This window comes from Pipistrellus hanaki (assembly GCF_964339955.1).
Source record: "Pipistrellus hanaki genome assembly, chromosome: 15".
Lineage (NCBI taxonomy): Eukaryota > Metazoa > Chordata > Mammalia > Chiroptera > Vespertilionidae > Pipistrellus > Pipistrellus hanaki.
In genome coordinates, this window is record NC_140517.1 from 2,976,239 (window position 1) to 2,993,482 (window position 17,244).

At 46.7% G+C, this 17,244-nt stretch overlaps 1 protein-coding gene across 4 annotated transcripts in view; it reads right to left on the minus strand.

The window, feature by feature from the left end:
* Positions 1-7,919: 7,919 nt before the first annotated feature.
* The window catches only part of TOX3 (TOX high mobility group box family member 3), an 85,691-nt gene continuing 76,366 nt past the window's right edge, over positions 7,920-17,244 (minus strand). For 3 of the 4 annotated variants that reach the window (XM_084905506.1, XM_084905505.1, XM_084905507.1), the window contains 3 exons: positions 15,196-15,423; positions 12,972-13,052; positions 7,920-9,907 (listed from right to left, as the gene is read on the minus strand). In XM_084905506.1, coding sequence (XP_084761632.1) covers positions 9,233-9,907; positions 12,972-13,052; positions 15,196-15,423 — 984 coding nt within the window. In that variant the 3' untranslated portion in view covers positions 7,920-9,232. The remainder of the gene's footprint in view (positions 9,908-12,971; positions 13,053-15,195; positions 15,424-17,244) is intronic. The other variant, XM_084905508.1, reaches the window with a different exon arrangement.

Below are 17,244 nucleotides of genomic sequence, written 5' to 3' on the forward strand. Positions count from 1 at the left end.
AGGCTTTGATGACTTGTTTGTGTTCTTGGCAGCAGCTGCACTTGAAGACAGTCCTGTCCCTGGACTTTGCAGTTGCACGAGCAAATAAATTCCCTTATCTGCCCTAAGCCAATTTGATTTGGGTCTTTATCTCCTGCCACTGGGAGTTCTAATTAAAACAGAAATGAACAGAACAATGCATCTGGCTAATTCTATTTCTCCATGAACTATTTTTTTGAGCACCTGTTGTGGGCTCCTACAGAAGCAGAAGGCAAAAGGGTTGAGGTGATGTAAAGAGAAAACTCAAAGTGAAAGGCACAGGTAAGGTGTTCTTGAAGGCGAGACAAGCTGGGTCAGTGTCAAATCTGGCATTTCTTCCCCCTTAGCATGACCTCTGTGTGCCCATAACCCACCTCCCACATCTCTCAACCCACGGCCAACACTGCTCCCTCCCCACTCCCATCTACTGTCCGCATCATGGACTGCTCTGCAGCAAATCCCTAACAGCATCTCATCCCAGTCATAAATAGTTCAGTGTGGAGCTGGGAAAGTTAAGGAACTTTTAATATATATATATATTAAACCACAATAGTATCAACCTATGGACAGAAATGAACAGCTATTGTGACCCACTGTGACGATGAAGAACCCCCACCCGACACAGCCCGCCTCCCCACTTTCCACAAGGATCTCATCTGCCTTCTCCCAGGCCCGTTCCCCGCCAGTCGTGCTGGCTTCCCACGGTGTCCCCAGCACACTGGCGGCCTTGAGCCTTGGCACACACCGTTCTCTCTGGCTGGATGCTCACCTCGCCACACAGCTCCTTCCCTCGCCCACGGTCACTCCCAGTGACCTCTTCTTGGCGACTGTGCTCAAACCTGTAGTTCAACACTGTCCCTTCCCCCCTTTCCTGCTTCTTTCTATCCATTTCACCTTAGTGGGTACCCAGATACTCAGGGAATTAATAAACCCATATCCCCATCAGAATATATCTCTATGAAAGAGAAGGTGCCACATCATTATTTGCTGAATGAATGCATAAGTGATTGACTCAACATGATTATTATAATATTATCCCTACATGTGAGCCAGAGAGATAAGATAAAGCATAGGAAGTCAAATTCATAGGCACTCTATTTCATAATGCTCAGAGAAAAATTTAAAAAAAATTTGTAAACATAAAAAAGTGGGAATGGCTAATAAGTAATACATTCACAGTGAGCTCTTAATAAAAGCTAGGGTGTAGGAAATAAAATCCTAAGCCCTCCCCAGCAGAAAGAACAACTGTTCTCTTTTATTAACAGTTCCTTGGGTTGCTTGTATCATAACGTAAACCAAGTTGGTCAAAAGGGATATCATCATTCATTCAGTCATAAAGAAAGAGTTGTGTCCAACTGGTGTGGCTCAGTGGTTGAGCATCAACCTATGAACCAAGAGGTCATGGTTCGATTCCCAGTCAGGGCACATGCCTGGGTTGTGGGCTCCAGCCCCAGTAGGGGGTGTGCAGGAGGCAGCTGATCGACGATTCTCTCTCACGTTTGATGTTTCTGTCTCTCTCTCACTTCCTCTCTCTGAAATCAATAAAAAAATAAAAAAATAAATAAAAACTTTTTTTTTTTTTTTTTTTTAAAGAAACAGTTGCAATATACTGGTCAAAGTGTGTGCATATATTTTTGGGGAAACCCTGTAAAATGATAGTTGTCTGTAGATTGACTCATCCCACCCAGAAACATTAAATTAAAATAAGCATTGTTTCCATGTGCCAATTGCCATGAGTTGACCCAACAGAACATTCCTTTGCTGGCTTGGAGAAAGTTGAAAAAATAAAGTGGGTCCTTTCCCTCACTCTGATTAACTGCTAAAACACTGTTATCCACGCCCACCTGCTCATTTGCATGGCCTTGTGCCATTGGCTCTTGAAGTCTCCTGGGTGAGTAGAAGGAGTGATAGCCACTGGAGCTAAGCAAGGACAACTGGTCTACCTAAACATGCAAGAAGCAGAACCTGGCCTTGCATGCTTGCCACGTTGCCAACGCCTCCAGGAAGTTTGCAAACACCATAAACCATGTTACGACGTTCACAGCATATGTCCCTTATTGTTGAGAACTCTTGCACAAGCAGGAGTGGAGTTGACTCCTTCAAATATTTTTTATACAATAGTTATGGCATCCAATTATACAATAGTAATTGTGAATAATTATACCAAACCCCAGTCTGTTTTATGACGACTTCGCACGCTGAGCTCATAGACGCTCTATAAACACCATCTGCATCAGGCATAAAACCCTGGGTTGTTCTCAGAACACAGGCTTTGACAAAATGGAGCTTATTTGTTCTGGGCCTGAGCTGTTTCGTGGCTGATGCTGGGCCCCCAAACAGCACGAGTCCAGGAATCTCCTCCTTTGCCGGCTGCGTTCTGGCTTCTTGGACTTGAGGCCTAGTCACCTGTGTGCTCAGGTGCCTAGCAGGAATCGGGGACCACGTGACCAGACCTCAGAAATGCTTCTGCAGAGAGTTAGTTTAGCGCTGGTTCATAAGTTGACATTCAACCACTGAGCAACACTGGCTAGGCAAGTTGCTCTTCTTAATTGTTAAAACCTTTTACATAAGTGAGAGATCTCATCAATGAGAAAGCTTCCTATGGCGTTTTGACTGGTTGCTTGTGTCTAGCAGCTGGTTGATCCCAGGAAGCACATTTTGGGGATTTTGAAGACCTAGAGGCAAATATTATTGCCACCCTTTCAGTATATTTAAATCTTAAAGATTTCCCCCCACAATTGTCCCGATCTCCTGGCTAATCAAGATTTTAGGATATAAATTACGAGAAGACACACTTTTTTTTGTAAGAAATTTCTATTTCTAAATAAAACAGGCAACAAGGAGTTGTTTTCTACATGCAAAAGGATCATGCATCTACTCCACGGAATTACGTCCTACTTCCCAGAGAACTAGAGCTGTACTCGCATTTGTTGGGCCAAAGAATTCTGATCATGATAAAGTCGCACACTAGGAATGCCAGCATTTGGGCACAATTTATTAAAAAAAATGTTATTATGGAGAAAATGGTGCCATGCTTCCCAGGTAACTGTCCAAACAGCCAAATGGATGTCTTAGTTTGGCATCCACAAAAAGGCCACCAAGAGGCCAGACTCTATGGAGGTAATTTCCTCCCATGCCATTAATTGTCCCCTGGGACCCAGAAGCCACCCTGGGCCTGCTGTCCTCTACGCATGTGTAGCACCTAACTCTCTCACACACATACTGATACGTCCTGTGTACAAACACAGGACAGATTCATGCTTTCAAATACACAGGGATGTCATACGTATGCCAACTTGAGGTCAATGATGTCCCGGGAGACCTAGAATGAGAAGCATTCCCTTCCAGTTCTGACCACGCCTCTCCTCAGCAAAGAGACACTGGAGCCAGTCCCCACGCTGTCCATGCCTCAGTTTCCCAATGTGTCCCAGGAGGTAAGCTCCTGCCCAATCTCGATTGGAACCGAGTGAGGGTGTCCACAGAAAACGACCTGTGAAGAGGACAGGACCACACAGACGCGAGAGATAATGAGGGTTTCACAGGAGACCATGATTCCTGTGCTGAGACATGTGCGGGAGCATCCATGCCCACGTTCCCTGCCTGTGAAGGTTCTTCTTTGAAATGAAATGGAGACCATGGCCAACACCCCTCCGGTGCCGCCTGGGGTTCCACTCCGCAGCAGAGCCAGGCTTCTTCATCATCAGAGTTCAAGCACCGAGAGACACCTTCCAGCAGCGGTGAGCAGAGCTTCCCTCACACACAGCAACGCACAGAACCATCTCCCTCACCACGGGAGAAGGCTTGCTGTACTGCTGGTACCCAAGAGGGCCTGGATCCGGCTTTGTTGGTGCCTGTTTTTGCACCAGAGCGATGGGAGCGGTGAGAGAGAGAGAGAGAGCATGAAGCCAAAGCTGTAGTTATGCCTGCAAATCATGAGCATCTATATTTCCTTTTTTTTTTTTTTTTTTTTTAATCTTTACCTGAGGATATTTTTCCATTGATTTTTAGAGAGAGAGTAGAAGGGAGAGAGACAGAGAGAGAAATGTCGATGTGAGAGAGACACATCGATCGGTTCCCTTTGAGTCTGCAACCCAGGCACATGCCCTTGACGGGAACCGAATCCAGGACCCTTCCATCCGCAGTCTGAGGCTCTTTCCACTGAGCCACACCAGGGAGGGCCAGAAGGTACATTTTCAAATGAGAATCTTGTTCCACTTTCTTCTTTCAGCCTGCAGAGCCCAGGGGAGCGTCCCTTGTTGGAAGGAAGTTAAAATCCTCTGCATTTGCTCACCCCTGGTCGATTCGCTATGATCTCTACTGGAGTCGGATGGTGCCAGTCCTTCCTTTCAACCTGAGTCTTTTCTCTCCTTTCCAAATACATTGTAATTTTCTCAAATTATATTCACACACACACACACACACACACACACACTCACACGTCCCCTCATTTGTTCTCTGTCTTTCATTGGCACATGAACCACTTTGTCTGGTGGGTGCATGTCCCCACTGCAATAAAAGAAATTAAGGCTCCTTAAGGGCTATTACTTTTTGAGCTCCCACGTTGAAACATTTCAAACACACACAGAGTAAACCGAGGGCCGTGTTTATGTTTGCGCCTCCGTCCGTCCGTACCGATCACCACGTTTCGTGTGTACAGGAGTAAACGCAAGTAATTAGGGCCTCGGGCACACCGGGCTGCCTGCGTGTCTAACACCAGGCTTCCGGATGATTGAGCTTTTCCCCAGCCACACACGGAGCAACACAACCACACACACACACACCTGTAGGATCACAATCAACCGGAGTCAAACTCATTCCCCGGCTAGTGTCTGTCCTTGAAGCTAGTACTTCAGCTAGTTGGCAACACTCGCTACAGTTCGAGGAATGAGGAGAAACGGAGCGCTGGCATTTCCTAAACAGATTCTAATCTGGTCTGTGTGTGTGTGTGTGTGTGTGTGTGTGTGTGTGGTGTTCCCCGTGAGGCACATTCTCAGAAACGCGCATCACTGGGCGGGTAAACTCTACAAAGATAAGGGCTCGCTACATCTCAGGATTCACTTTGACCTTCTGAGCTAATACAAATATCATGGCGATGTGCTCACCTCCTGACACCTCAGCCTTAGGCCCTTCAAGTCCACGATCTTAGGCTTTTCAAAACGTATTTCTTATTGGCTTGCTTTGACATTGGCTAATAAACTTGACTTGGGATGTGAAGGCACAATACAATGTACGGATGATGTAGTACAGAATTATGCTCCTGGGACCTACATAATTTTATATTAGCCACTTTGCCTACTTAGCCTAGTAACTTTTGCTGTGTGTGTGTGTGTGTGTGTGTGTGTGTGTGTGGTGTGTGTGTGTGTGTGTTTGTGGTGTGTGTGTGTGTGTGTGTGTGTGTATGTGTGTGCCCGTGTGTGTCTACTTTGGGAAAAAATGAAATCCTTAAAGCACACCAGGAATTCTAGAGAGATTGCACGCCCAAGCTGTGTCATATCCAATTAACTCAGATTGCCTGGATTATCCGGTCAGCGCATGGGAGATCAATAAATATGGGGGGAACCAGCCCGCTCCCCACTTTCCCACCCGGAGCCGGTGGGTCTGCGGCGGATCTCGCTCCTGTGATGTGCGCGCGGCGGCCCAGGCAGGCAGGTGGTGCACAGACACCATTCAGACTTGGCCTATTCACTCGCCACCCCTCCAACTCCCCATTCATGCATAGCAAAGCACCATCTGGTCCTATTTTGCCTCCAGCAATCACAGCTGACCAAAAAAACGATAACAACAGCTGTTGCGAAACAAAAGCCAAACAAAGGCAGTGGAGGGGGAGGGGAAGGGGGAGGGGGAGGGGGGGAGGTTCGATTGAAGTCCAGCGCTGAGAAGGGAAAAAGAGCTCCTCTGAGTGAGAAAGGGGAGAGAGACCTCTCAGACAGCCGAAGGCCACCGAGTGCACGCGGCAGAGGCATCCATTTGTCTGGGGAGCCTTCAAGCCCCCCGTCAGGTGAGAATCTACCGCAGAAAGGATGCCGCGACAAAGGCACGGAGGCCTTTGTTCTGGGGAGTCAGGAACTAATGACCCCGCATCGGCTACAAAGGGAAACCCCGTAGGTTATGACATCATGCGGCATACAGGTTAATGCGAGGACGAGAGCATGTTTAGGCAGAGTAATAAAACGATGTGCCCACGGCAGGGGGGACAGAGGAGAAGAGGGGTGTGATGGAGGTCGAGGGGACGGGGGGGGGGGGGAGGGGGGCCTTGGCAATGATTGTGGACACAAGCGGGGAGGCTTGAAGGCCACTGAGGCGCCCCACGAATCAGCTTCCACCTTTCTCGGGCCTACCTTTCAGCACCCCAGTTTATTTCTGACCTGTAACCACCACACAAAGTACACCAAGTTCTTGCTTCCAAGCACCAGGGACACATGGACAAATGGAAATCCAAGTGGATTCACCATATTCCTAGTGAGTCCTGAGAAAGAGGACTTTTATATAGTTTTGCCCAATGATTAATTTTTTTTAACCTGGAGGGACGGAACTATGTTTTTCCCCCCTTGCCATGGACCATCATCGGTGGCCTCTCAGCGTTTAATCAAATGTGATAAAACCCAAGATTTCCAAAGTCATTTACTAGATGGTACAACACCTGCTTCTCACTGCAAACAGTGGAACACAGACTTCACTTGCAATTAAGCCTTATCACAAGTGACACTTCTTCCCCCCAGCAATACTTCATGGGTTTTCAAGATGACAATTACAGAACTAATACACAATTACTGTCACGGGGAGTCTAGCAATTAATTCTGAAGACATTTGTCTAAAGGTTTCACAACAGAATGTAAAACGGCTCTTATTGTTCTGGAACATTCGTCTGGATCCACAGAATCACACCCCCCCCAACCCCCCATCGGTTCTGCTTCGGATGGATCTGACACGAGCAGATCCCTTCCGTGAGGGGTACAGCTGCCCCCTCGTAGACGGGACGAGGGACCGTCAGAAACCTGTACGGTGAGACCCGTCAGCTCATGCATCTTAGGAAAAGCTTCCATTTAGACATAACATTTCTCTACAGCAAGAAATCTATAAATTTATAATTAGAATCTCTTGCTGTTCAATATTTGTACATTCTACAGAGGACGGGAGGACTATGAAATATTTAAAGCCGGATTCATTATTCATAACCCACAACATACAGTAAATATTCTTTGAGCTGCAACAACTTTGGAGCATCCAGAGTCCATTATGCTTTGAGTGCCTCGCGCGAGCGCGCTGACTATGAACCCAGCCACTCACACCCTCGTGTGGTTGTGTGTGTGTGTGTGTGTATTCTTTTTTTCTCCTCCAGATGAGGGTCTGGTCAGGCTTGACACTTGCTGTTTTTAATTTTTATTTCATCATAAGCAGGGGAAGACTGTTGCCAGTGGTAATTTGCAATTTTTATCAAGACCTCTTCATTACAACTTCTGACACGACAGATGCTGTAATTAATCATGCAAGACAACTGGGGACCGTGGTCACAGCGTTCTCCGAGAGGAGCCATCAGGAGCGAGGGGGTGGAGGGGGAGGGAGACGGCATGGGCACGGAAATCATTATTTTGGCTTAAGAATGAGTGTGGGTTTTAAGAGCAATCGCCAACCCAGGCCAGCTCCTGCCCTCTCAGAGAAGATGCATGCTTTTTCCTTTCTACTTACCTTCCTTCCGCACCTGCCCCTTCACAAAAGGATCATCCCCAAACCATTTCCAAAGTATTTTCTGTGGTTGTTGTTTTTCAAGGGCCCTGGTTTGGGGCCAGGCCATGCACACCCTTAGCTCTGACATCCCATTGCCAACTGAGAAGGGAAGACGGTCTTGAGCTGCTCGGACGCAAGTTGGGGTGTGGCCTACACGTATTCAAGGCACCAAAAGGGAAACGTGACAGATCATTTTATTTGAAAAGTGAACAGCTGTCCGGGTTGTGGCATCAAAATACAGCCCACAGTCTTTACGGAAATGTGTTTATTCTATAGCAAGATAAAAGCATTTTTTTTTTTTGTTTTGTTTCAGTTAAGCAAAATACAAACAACTCAATGGCTGCTATCGTAACTCATAAAAAAGTATAAAACAGCGTAAAAACACAATAAGCAACATAGCAATGGATGGTCGGTGGTCACCAGTGTTTACGTTAAAGCCTCGTGTATGAAAACTTTACAACACATGATAGGAAAACGTACACCTCGGAAAGAAAATATTTACATTGATCACTCAGATGCGGTGAGCCTGTTCAATAGTCTACCGGTAGTACGTCATAATAAAAACTCTCGCTTTTGTTTTTTAACTTTAAATCTTAACTTTTGTAATAACTGCTTTCATTTAAGTTCATTTCCCTTTTTAAAAATACAGTGGTTTTTTTTTATTTTTCGAAACTTGTCACTCAAAACACAGAATATAATATTCACATTCTTCCCCTCTAATTAGAATGGATATAATGGGCTAACGTGGTCATTAGATATTGTTCAGTTTGGAGACAGCGTGGGTAAAAAGTGGGAATGAGTCAATAACTGAACCTAATGGCTTGTGTTGGGGTTTTTTTTTGTGTTTTGTTTTGTTTTTCTTTCTTTTTCTGGAGATATTTAGGGGGGAAAAATAAGACCTTTGGCAAAAGTCTGTGATTTACATTATTATTATTTTTCCATGACCAAAAAAATGCCATCGACTAGCCATGTCATACCAATGTCTGTATGACATGGGACTCTCCCGGTTCAGGTAGTTTACAACTGTGCTTTTCATGAAGGGGGGGTCAGGAGTCCCCGTGGCCTGAAGTGCCGTCTAGGCAGTCACATCCTGTGACTCAGAGAAGCCCCGGTCGCCCTCGGCCGGTCCCAGGACTCAGGAGACGGTTTGATTCACATATCGTAGGTAGAGCCTGAATAAATTAAGAAAAGGCATCGCATCCAAGAGCACAGCTTGTCTTGTGAAAACCCATGAGGTTTTCGCATCCGCGAGGGGAAGATGCTCAGCTACGCTGTGGTTCTTATTGCCTATCTCATAGACACTCTGGAGGGCTGTGGCATCGGCGATGCTTGTCTGCGGGGCCAACACCAACCTCCGACTTCCGAGTCTCCGCCGTGGGATGGAGGAGTCTCCACCGTGGGGACCGTGGACCCTCCGCTGGCCTCCGAGTGCCCATCCATCCATCCATCCATCCATCCGCCTGCCTGCCACTCGGCTCGCTGCGCGTCTTCAGAAAATACTGACCTGCGGCAACACTGGCGTCTGTGTCTGGGACTGTACCTGCGCCTGGTGCTGCGGCTGGGAGGCCGGCGGGGGGCTCCCGATGGCGGGGACGGGGGACGTCAGCTGCGGGGCGCTGCCGGGCGAGTGCTGGCGCGGTGAAGGCTGCGACGCCGGGTGCTGCATGTGCTGCAGCTGCTGCTGGAGCTGCAGCTGCTGCTGCAGGTGCTGCTGGCCGAGCTGCTGCTGCATCTGCTGCTGGAGCTGCTGGTGCATCTGCTGCTGGAGCTGCTGGTGCATCTGCTGCTGGAGCTGCTGGTGCATCTGCTGCAGCTGCAGCTGCTGCTGCTGAGGGGTCTGCGCGGACGGGCTCACCTGCGTGGCAGGCGCCGAGCCTACCAGGCTGGCGCCCAGGGAGCTGATGAGCGGCGCCCCAAGGTTCGACGGCATGCTGGCCGCAATGGTGACCGCCGTGACGATCTGGTTCATGGGCAGCCTCATGGGCAAGGGCTTGGGAGCGATGGAGCGAGGGAGTGACTGTTGCTGCAGGGCCTGGGGCGCGGCCGCAGCCGCCGACACCGCTCCGTGGGGAGGGTTGAGGAGGACGGAGGATGTCAGGTTGGTGGACGCCAGGGTCTGCTGGACGGATCGGATGGTCTGGGCTTCCGCCGATTCAGCGGCCGCCTGCATTCCGGGAGGGAAAGGCCCAAATATGAAAATGCATGCGCAGTTAACAGAGGTGAGCATTTATTTTTCTTTCTCCCCCAGGATGGCCACCAGGATGCATGCTTCCCCGTCCCCAAGCCCTTTGCCGGGTGGCTTTTAGTTCATCCCGGGATAGAATCAAATTTCCCACCTCTTGCCTGGGGCCGGCCTTGTGCCTGTGGAATGTGATGAAAGCGAGGTCTCACGGGGCCTCGTACTCTTGCACACACACTGCCTCTTAGAACTACCACTGCCATGTGCGTGATGACAACGTGCATGGCCCAGGTACCCTGCTCAAGAGCCCACCTACTGCCTGCCACCTACGGGAATGAGTCCATTGCCCCTCACTCCTGACCTCCCCACGCACAGCAGACAGATGAGCAGATCTAGCTAATCCTGCCACCATGACCTCAATCTGAAGAACCAACCAGCTAACTGGCACCCTCTGAGATCAACCCTTCTCTTTTCAAGTCCCTGGCTTTGCAGCAGCTTGTTACGCAGCTATATTGAAGTGACAGGTGACTGATACACATATTGAAGAGCAACGGTTCTTCAGCATTGAAGTTGGCACTAAATATTGACTTAAGAGTACAGACCAAATACTGGCACAGAGTACAGGCTGCCTGAGTGCCAATCCGCCTCTATGACTTGAGATCTCTGTGATTTGGGGCAAATGAATTCATCCAGTGGTTCCTCAGTTTCCTTGTCTATAAAATGGGGTTGTATGGTATCTGCCTTGTGTAGAGGTCGTGAGAATGGATTCATGTGTGTGAGGCATTTTAGAACATGAAGCACTGAGTAAATGTTAGCAGCTTTTACTGACAGCCACAGCTACCGGAAAACACCAAAGCCATGTATGTGCGTGATGACTGCATGACAGTGCTCACGTGGGCATAAGAACAACATAACTGGATTCCTTAGAACACTTGACAGCTTGAGAAATGGTTTATTTTACCAAGTATTTGCAAAGAGTTCCAGAATTTACCAAAGCACCCATAGGTGAGGGAAGAATGTCTAAAACTCATGTGACTGATTGCATGACCTGCTATAAACCACCATCTGAGGCTCAGCCTAGAGAGAAACTAGCTATTATATCCTGTACCAAAAACACAGAATTACCGCCTCAAAAAAAATATATTTTACTGATGCCACAGGGATTGGAGTGATCCCTCTTAAAGACTATATTTCCTCCTTATCCTTCACAGAACCAGGAGGTTTGGGAGACAGGGTAGTGAGGTCACCATGGAGCCATCCAGCTGACACCCGCTCTCTTTTAATGACTTTGAATGTCTACTTCTGCATTTTTATCGCTCGGATTTAGAAAATCTACTATTAGAAGGAACCTGGGAAGTGACCCTTCAGGTACAGACTAGCAGTTTTCAACCTTTTCAACTCCCAAAACTATTACTAAAAGTCGAGGCACACCAAAAGCTATAGTTTTTGCTGATCTGACAAAAAAAAAAAGGTATAGTTTTGATTCATTCACACTGAATGGCTATTATTGTGTTGGCTGTCATTTTGTCTTCCTTTCGTTTTTGTTTTTGTTTTTTTATTGTTAATAGTATTACATATATCCCCTTTTCTGCCCACTGAGCCCCTCCAGCCCGCCCCCACCCCCTGCCCCAGGCCTTCACCACCTTATTGTGTGTGTCCATGGGTGACGCATCTATGCGCATACGGTCTTTGGGTGTTCTCTTCCCACTCCCCCGTCCTTCCCCGTGTTCCCTCTAAGATTCCGCACTCTGTTCCTTGAGTCTATGTCTCTGGATCCACTTGGTTCATCCGTTTATTTTGTTGTTTAGATTCCGCACATGAGTGAGATCATGTGGGCATCCTAACTTTCAATGCATGTCTTCCAGAGCCTCAGAAAAAGGCTTTTTCTCCTTCTAACGAAGTGGAAAGAGTCCCACCGGCGGCCCACGGCAGGATAAATTTTAAGATGAAGGAGAGACAACTCGAAGAGAAAAACGGGACCCACCCTTTCAAACAGCCCTGCCGCCTACCGCGCCCCGAGGCCCTACGTGGGACTGCGGGCAAAAGCAATGACAAGGCAATGGAATCTCTGCTTGCCAGGGGACATACATCAGGAAAAAAACCCTCAGCTCAATTCCATCTCCCCAAAGCCTCTCGAAATTCTAGGGGGGCTGAAGCCAAAGTTAATTAAATGCTAAAATAATATCATGTAATAGCTCAGTCTCCTTTTGGATCAAGGTAATAATAATCTAGAGTGACATTTGCTTTGGGATGTCGGTGCATTTTATAATACATCAGGGCCTGTTGTATACGCAATGTGTAATACATACACGTCTTTATTTTTCAGTGCCGGGAGCGTAATTTTATTTTAAATAGTCATGAGGTTTATTTATTTATATGACATGGAGCCGTCTGGTCAAAAAAATGCAGCCTCCCCTCCTGCAATAATGAAGTCACTGGTGGATTTATGACATGATATCGCGCATTGAGAGACGGACATGCCTCCCAGCTTAACCACAGGCCACGGACACACAGCTCCATCTCTGACTTCCGCGGGAGACTAAGAGGCTATTTAAAATGTGTCTACACAGCTTCCCCATGCGTCTAGAGACCAGGGAGTCCTTTGGCAACCATTCTGATTTAGCAGCTGAAATTACTTCAATTCATCATATTTTTTATGCCAGGAATCCATTTTTTTCCTTCTAATATATTTTATTGATTTTTTTACAAAGAGGAAGGGAGAGAGATAGAAAGCTAGAAACATCGATGAGAGAGAAACATCGATCAGCTGCCTCTTATACATCCCCTACGGGGGATGTGCCCGCAACCAATGTACATGCCCTTGACCGGAATTGAACCTGGGACCTTTCAGTCCACAGACCAACGCTCTACGACTGAGCCAAACCGGTTTTGGCAATGCCAGGAATCCTTAATGGAAACAAATAAATGCGGGAGTTGTGCAAGAGGCTTTTCTGGTCAAATCTGAGGCAAGTTGCATTGATGTGGTCAATGCTGGGTGCAGGAGGGGAAGGGCAGAAGAGCACCATGTGCCTCTCAGAGATCGGCTTACCTTAGACACGAGGCTGGCCCTGTATGCGGCCAGCGCCTTTAGGTACTCCTTCTTGGCAGCTTCTGTTTTCCTTTTATACACCTGTCGAAAGGCCACAATTAGCACCACCCGGTCCAATACCTGTTGTACCGTTTAGTACAACAAAACTCACAGAAAAAGCTGGTCTCCCTGGCTTTGATCATTGTAAACACACACACACACACACACACACACACACACACACCTCAAAACAAAACCCAGCCACCCTCACTGGAAAACAGTTTTGATGTTTTACTGTGGGAGATGAGAAAGAGATATTTCAGGGTGTAGCATAGATTCTTTGAGAGTAACAGTAAAGGATCTCATGAGAAGGCAGTAGATAAGGAAGTCAGAAGAATAACATTTGCTGCAAATGGTTGAAATGATAAAAAGTAACGAGTTTTCCCAGTCAGTGTGGCTCAGTGGTTGACAGTTGACCTATGAACCAGTAGGTCCCGGTTCAATTCCTGGTCACATGCCTAGGTTGCGGGGTTGAGTAGGGGGCATGTAGGAGACAGCCAATCAATGATTCTCTCTCATCCTTGATGTTTCTATCTCCTTCTCCCTCTCCCTTCCTCTCTGAAATCAATAAAAGTATATTTAAAAAAACAAAACAAAACACCATCCATAGGTAGAGCGTGTGAAGACAGAACGGATAGAGGCCTTGGACCTTGGTTTTCTTTTGCAGAGAAGAAAAGCCATACATAGTAAAAGTGGGGAGATGTCCATTAGTGAGATGCATGCGTTACATCAACATTTCCCAGCATATTACAGATGATTTTGGACTCCTTTTTCTAACAATGACCTGATGGCTAAGTATTAGACCAAAGCCCATCTTTCTCCCTAAGTTGAAAAGTTGCGTGAATCCATTTGCCAAACCCTTCAGGTTACCTGTCCGGGCTAGAAAATCAGTCTGCTGCACACTGCAAACACACAGGCAACTTCTATAGCCACACCCTCCCAACGAAACCAGCTGGTAAAAATGATATCATGATTTGTCAAGAAAGGAAAAAACCAAGGGTTTTCCACTTTCCAACCCTGAAATCATTAGTCTATGTTGTTACAAATAGGGGTCTATTCTTAACGCTGACTCCTATTAATGGTCATTGGAGTTTCACGCAAGGAGCCAGGGGAGGACTGACCCTCAGGGACGCCTTTCTTTTCTGCACTGTGTGAAGGAGTTGCAGAGAGGAGGAGAAGAGACCAGAACCTAAGGAAGTATCTCCCACCAGCCTGGATAATCTCCCAATACCTCTCTCTCACACTGCCGAGCTTTCAAATGAACCTGGCATACCATTTCAAATGCCTGGGGAAAATAATGAGACACGCAGGGACGGCTTCAAAGTTTGGAAACCCACTGGGATAGCATGAGAGTTCAGAAAGATGATCACAGAGAAAGCAAGTGGGACGGGCCCCATGGCTTTGTGGTGCCCCTTTGGAACAAAGGGGGAAAACAGTCCACATCATTTAAAGTGAAGAGATTATCATCAAAGGTTTATGCTTGCAGGGTGCTGCCTGGATTTCCTCCAACTCTCCTCTACATGGGCTCAGATCACGCATCTTTATAGGAACTGAGGAATCCAGATAACTGGAGAATGGGTTGTGTTCATATATTCGTGTGTGTGTGTGTGTGTGTGTGTGTGTGTGTGTCTTCCATTCCATAGCTTAGAAGGGATTTTGTGGCAAGTGATCATATTAAATGAACATATTCACTCAGAAAAGATATTGCCATGGCAGTGCAGCTCATTTGGCTGAAGCATCATTGTCCGATGCACCAAAAGGTCCCTGGTTCGATTCCCGGTCAGGGCACATGCAAAGGTTACAGACTTGGTCTCTGGTAGAGAGCATGCAGGAGGCAGCCAATTGATGTTAGGCAATCACATTGATGTTTTTCTCTCTCTCCCACTCCCTTCCTCTTTCTCTAAAAATCAATAAAAATATTATTAAAAAAAAAAAGATGTAAGGAGCCCTGGCTAGGTGGCTTAGCTGGTTGGAGCATCTTCCTATACACCAATAGGTTGTGGGTTCGATCCCTGGTCGGGGCATGTACAGGAGGCAACTAGTTGATGTTTGCGCTCTCTCTCTAAAATAAATAAAAATTAAAAATAAAAACATTCTCAGGTGAGGATTTTTTAAAAAAAGTAAAGATGTAAGGACCACCCCGGCCACTCTTTAGTTGTGTGGCCACCACGGAGCTCTGACTCACCTGCTTCTGTTCCTCTCCCAGGCTGTCCCACATGGACGCCACGATCTTTGAGACTTCTCCAAAGGTGGCGTTGGGGTTCTGACCTTTAATGGCCGCCTGTGTGTCCCTGAAAAACAGGGCGTATGCGGACACTGGCTTCTGGGGCTCGTTGGGATCCTTCTTCTTCTTTTTCTTTGGCGTCTTGGGCTTCTTGCCAGAATCTGGAGCCGCTCTCTTCTCTCCGATGGCCTGCAAAGCACGGAGAAAACTCACTGCCTGGAATGTCTTTGCAACAAGTCCTGCTCGGGCCCACAGTTATTCTTTTAAGGTTTGGGGAAGCATCATCCCAGATGAACTGCCAGGCAGGCAGAGGGGGGCGGGGCGGATTTGCTTAGCATTCACTGGACAGCAGGGATTAGCATTTAGAACCTTGATTAATGAGATCCAGAGGTATCTTCAATCTAGTTACAACATATGCTCTAAATAGCAGTTATGAGTAATGAAAAAGAACCCTCCACACTAGGCAATGTTCTCTCTCTCTCTCTCTCTCTCTCTCTACACACACACACACACACACACACACACACACACACACGAGAGGCTACCCCTGTATACATAAACAAAATATTTCACTTTTTCAGGGGTTTGAAAAGTAAACCTAAATAACATTCAGGAGATCAATCCTATTCAGATATTTTAAATGCAGCCCCTTGCCATAGTCATATGCCATATGTAGGATGGGTCTGAATTGTTTTTGTTGTTGTTTTGAGGCTGATTTATTTTTACTTTATTAACCAATCTCCAGAAATGCAACTAGGAATTAGCTGCCATCCCTAAGATTGTACATTAAGGGTAAGGTCATCTTTATTTTCTAAAACAAGAACTTTCAAAAGAAGAGGAGAATGAGAAGTACATGTCAAAACTCCTTTAATGGGAGATAGAAAGAAAATGGATACCCTTCACAGAATTAACAACTTGTGATAGAGCAATAGTTGATCTTAAACTCACCAAGGCTAAAAAGAAGATTTTTATTATATACTAGAGGCCTGGTGCATGGATTTGTGCGCTAGTGGGGTCCTTTGGCCTGGCTTGTGCCCTCTCGCAATCTGAGACCGCTGGAGGTAGCCAGTTTCAGCACAGTCTCCACAGGCCCAATCCAGACAGGAGAGAGCCCGATCCTGTGTGTTGAGCATCTGCCCCTAGTGGTCAGTGCACATCATAGTGACCAGGTGAATGGTCATTTGGTCATTAGGCTTTTATATATATAGGTGGTGAATAAGCTTGCCCAGAATAATACAGATGCTCACACAGATTCACAGTATGAGCTCCTAGAAATGACAAGGATACAGCCCTGCAACCATGTAAACCACGGACTTCCAGATTCCCCTGCTACCACCACCTAACTCCAAATACATACTCTATACCCATCAGAGAAGCAGGCGAAATGATCAGTTAACCTTGCTTCAGCCCCTTAGATTATCACGCGACTACACTTCAGATCATTTTGCAGTTACTTCCTCAAAAATGCGGAAATGTTTGACCAAACACCATCTTAAAAGCCAGCCTGGGGCCAGCTCAGCAGAGACAGATTCAAGCTACAAACAGATTGGCTTTTCATGGCCTTTTCATGGATCTAGAACCTTAATTCAGATTTTCCAAGAGTATCATGACTTTCTGAAGGAGAGGCATTTGGAACTTGATCCAACCACTAAAATTCTTGGGGAGGAAACTGAGTCAGTAGCGTGTCTTTGAGAGCATGGCATACCAAGTCTACTTTCAGGTGAGCTTCCTGTTGGCACTATTTGAGAGGTAACAACATCCGCGCTTTATACAAACCCTGCACGTACTTCCGATGGTGTTAAGCCATATTTCACCATTCCCCCAAAAGGCCAGCTTGGCTAACTCACACAATTAACCCAGCAAAAGTTATAGGCCTCAGAGTCTTTTTCCTAACTTCTCAGAATAAGTGAAACTTGCTTAGCTCTAGTTAATGACTCTGAACTTGCAAAGGAGTCAGATGCCTTTTAGACAGAACTTCAATTAAAGCCAAGTTTTCCTTTAATAAAAAAC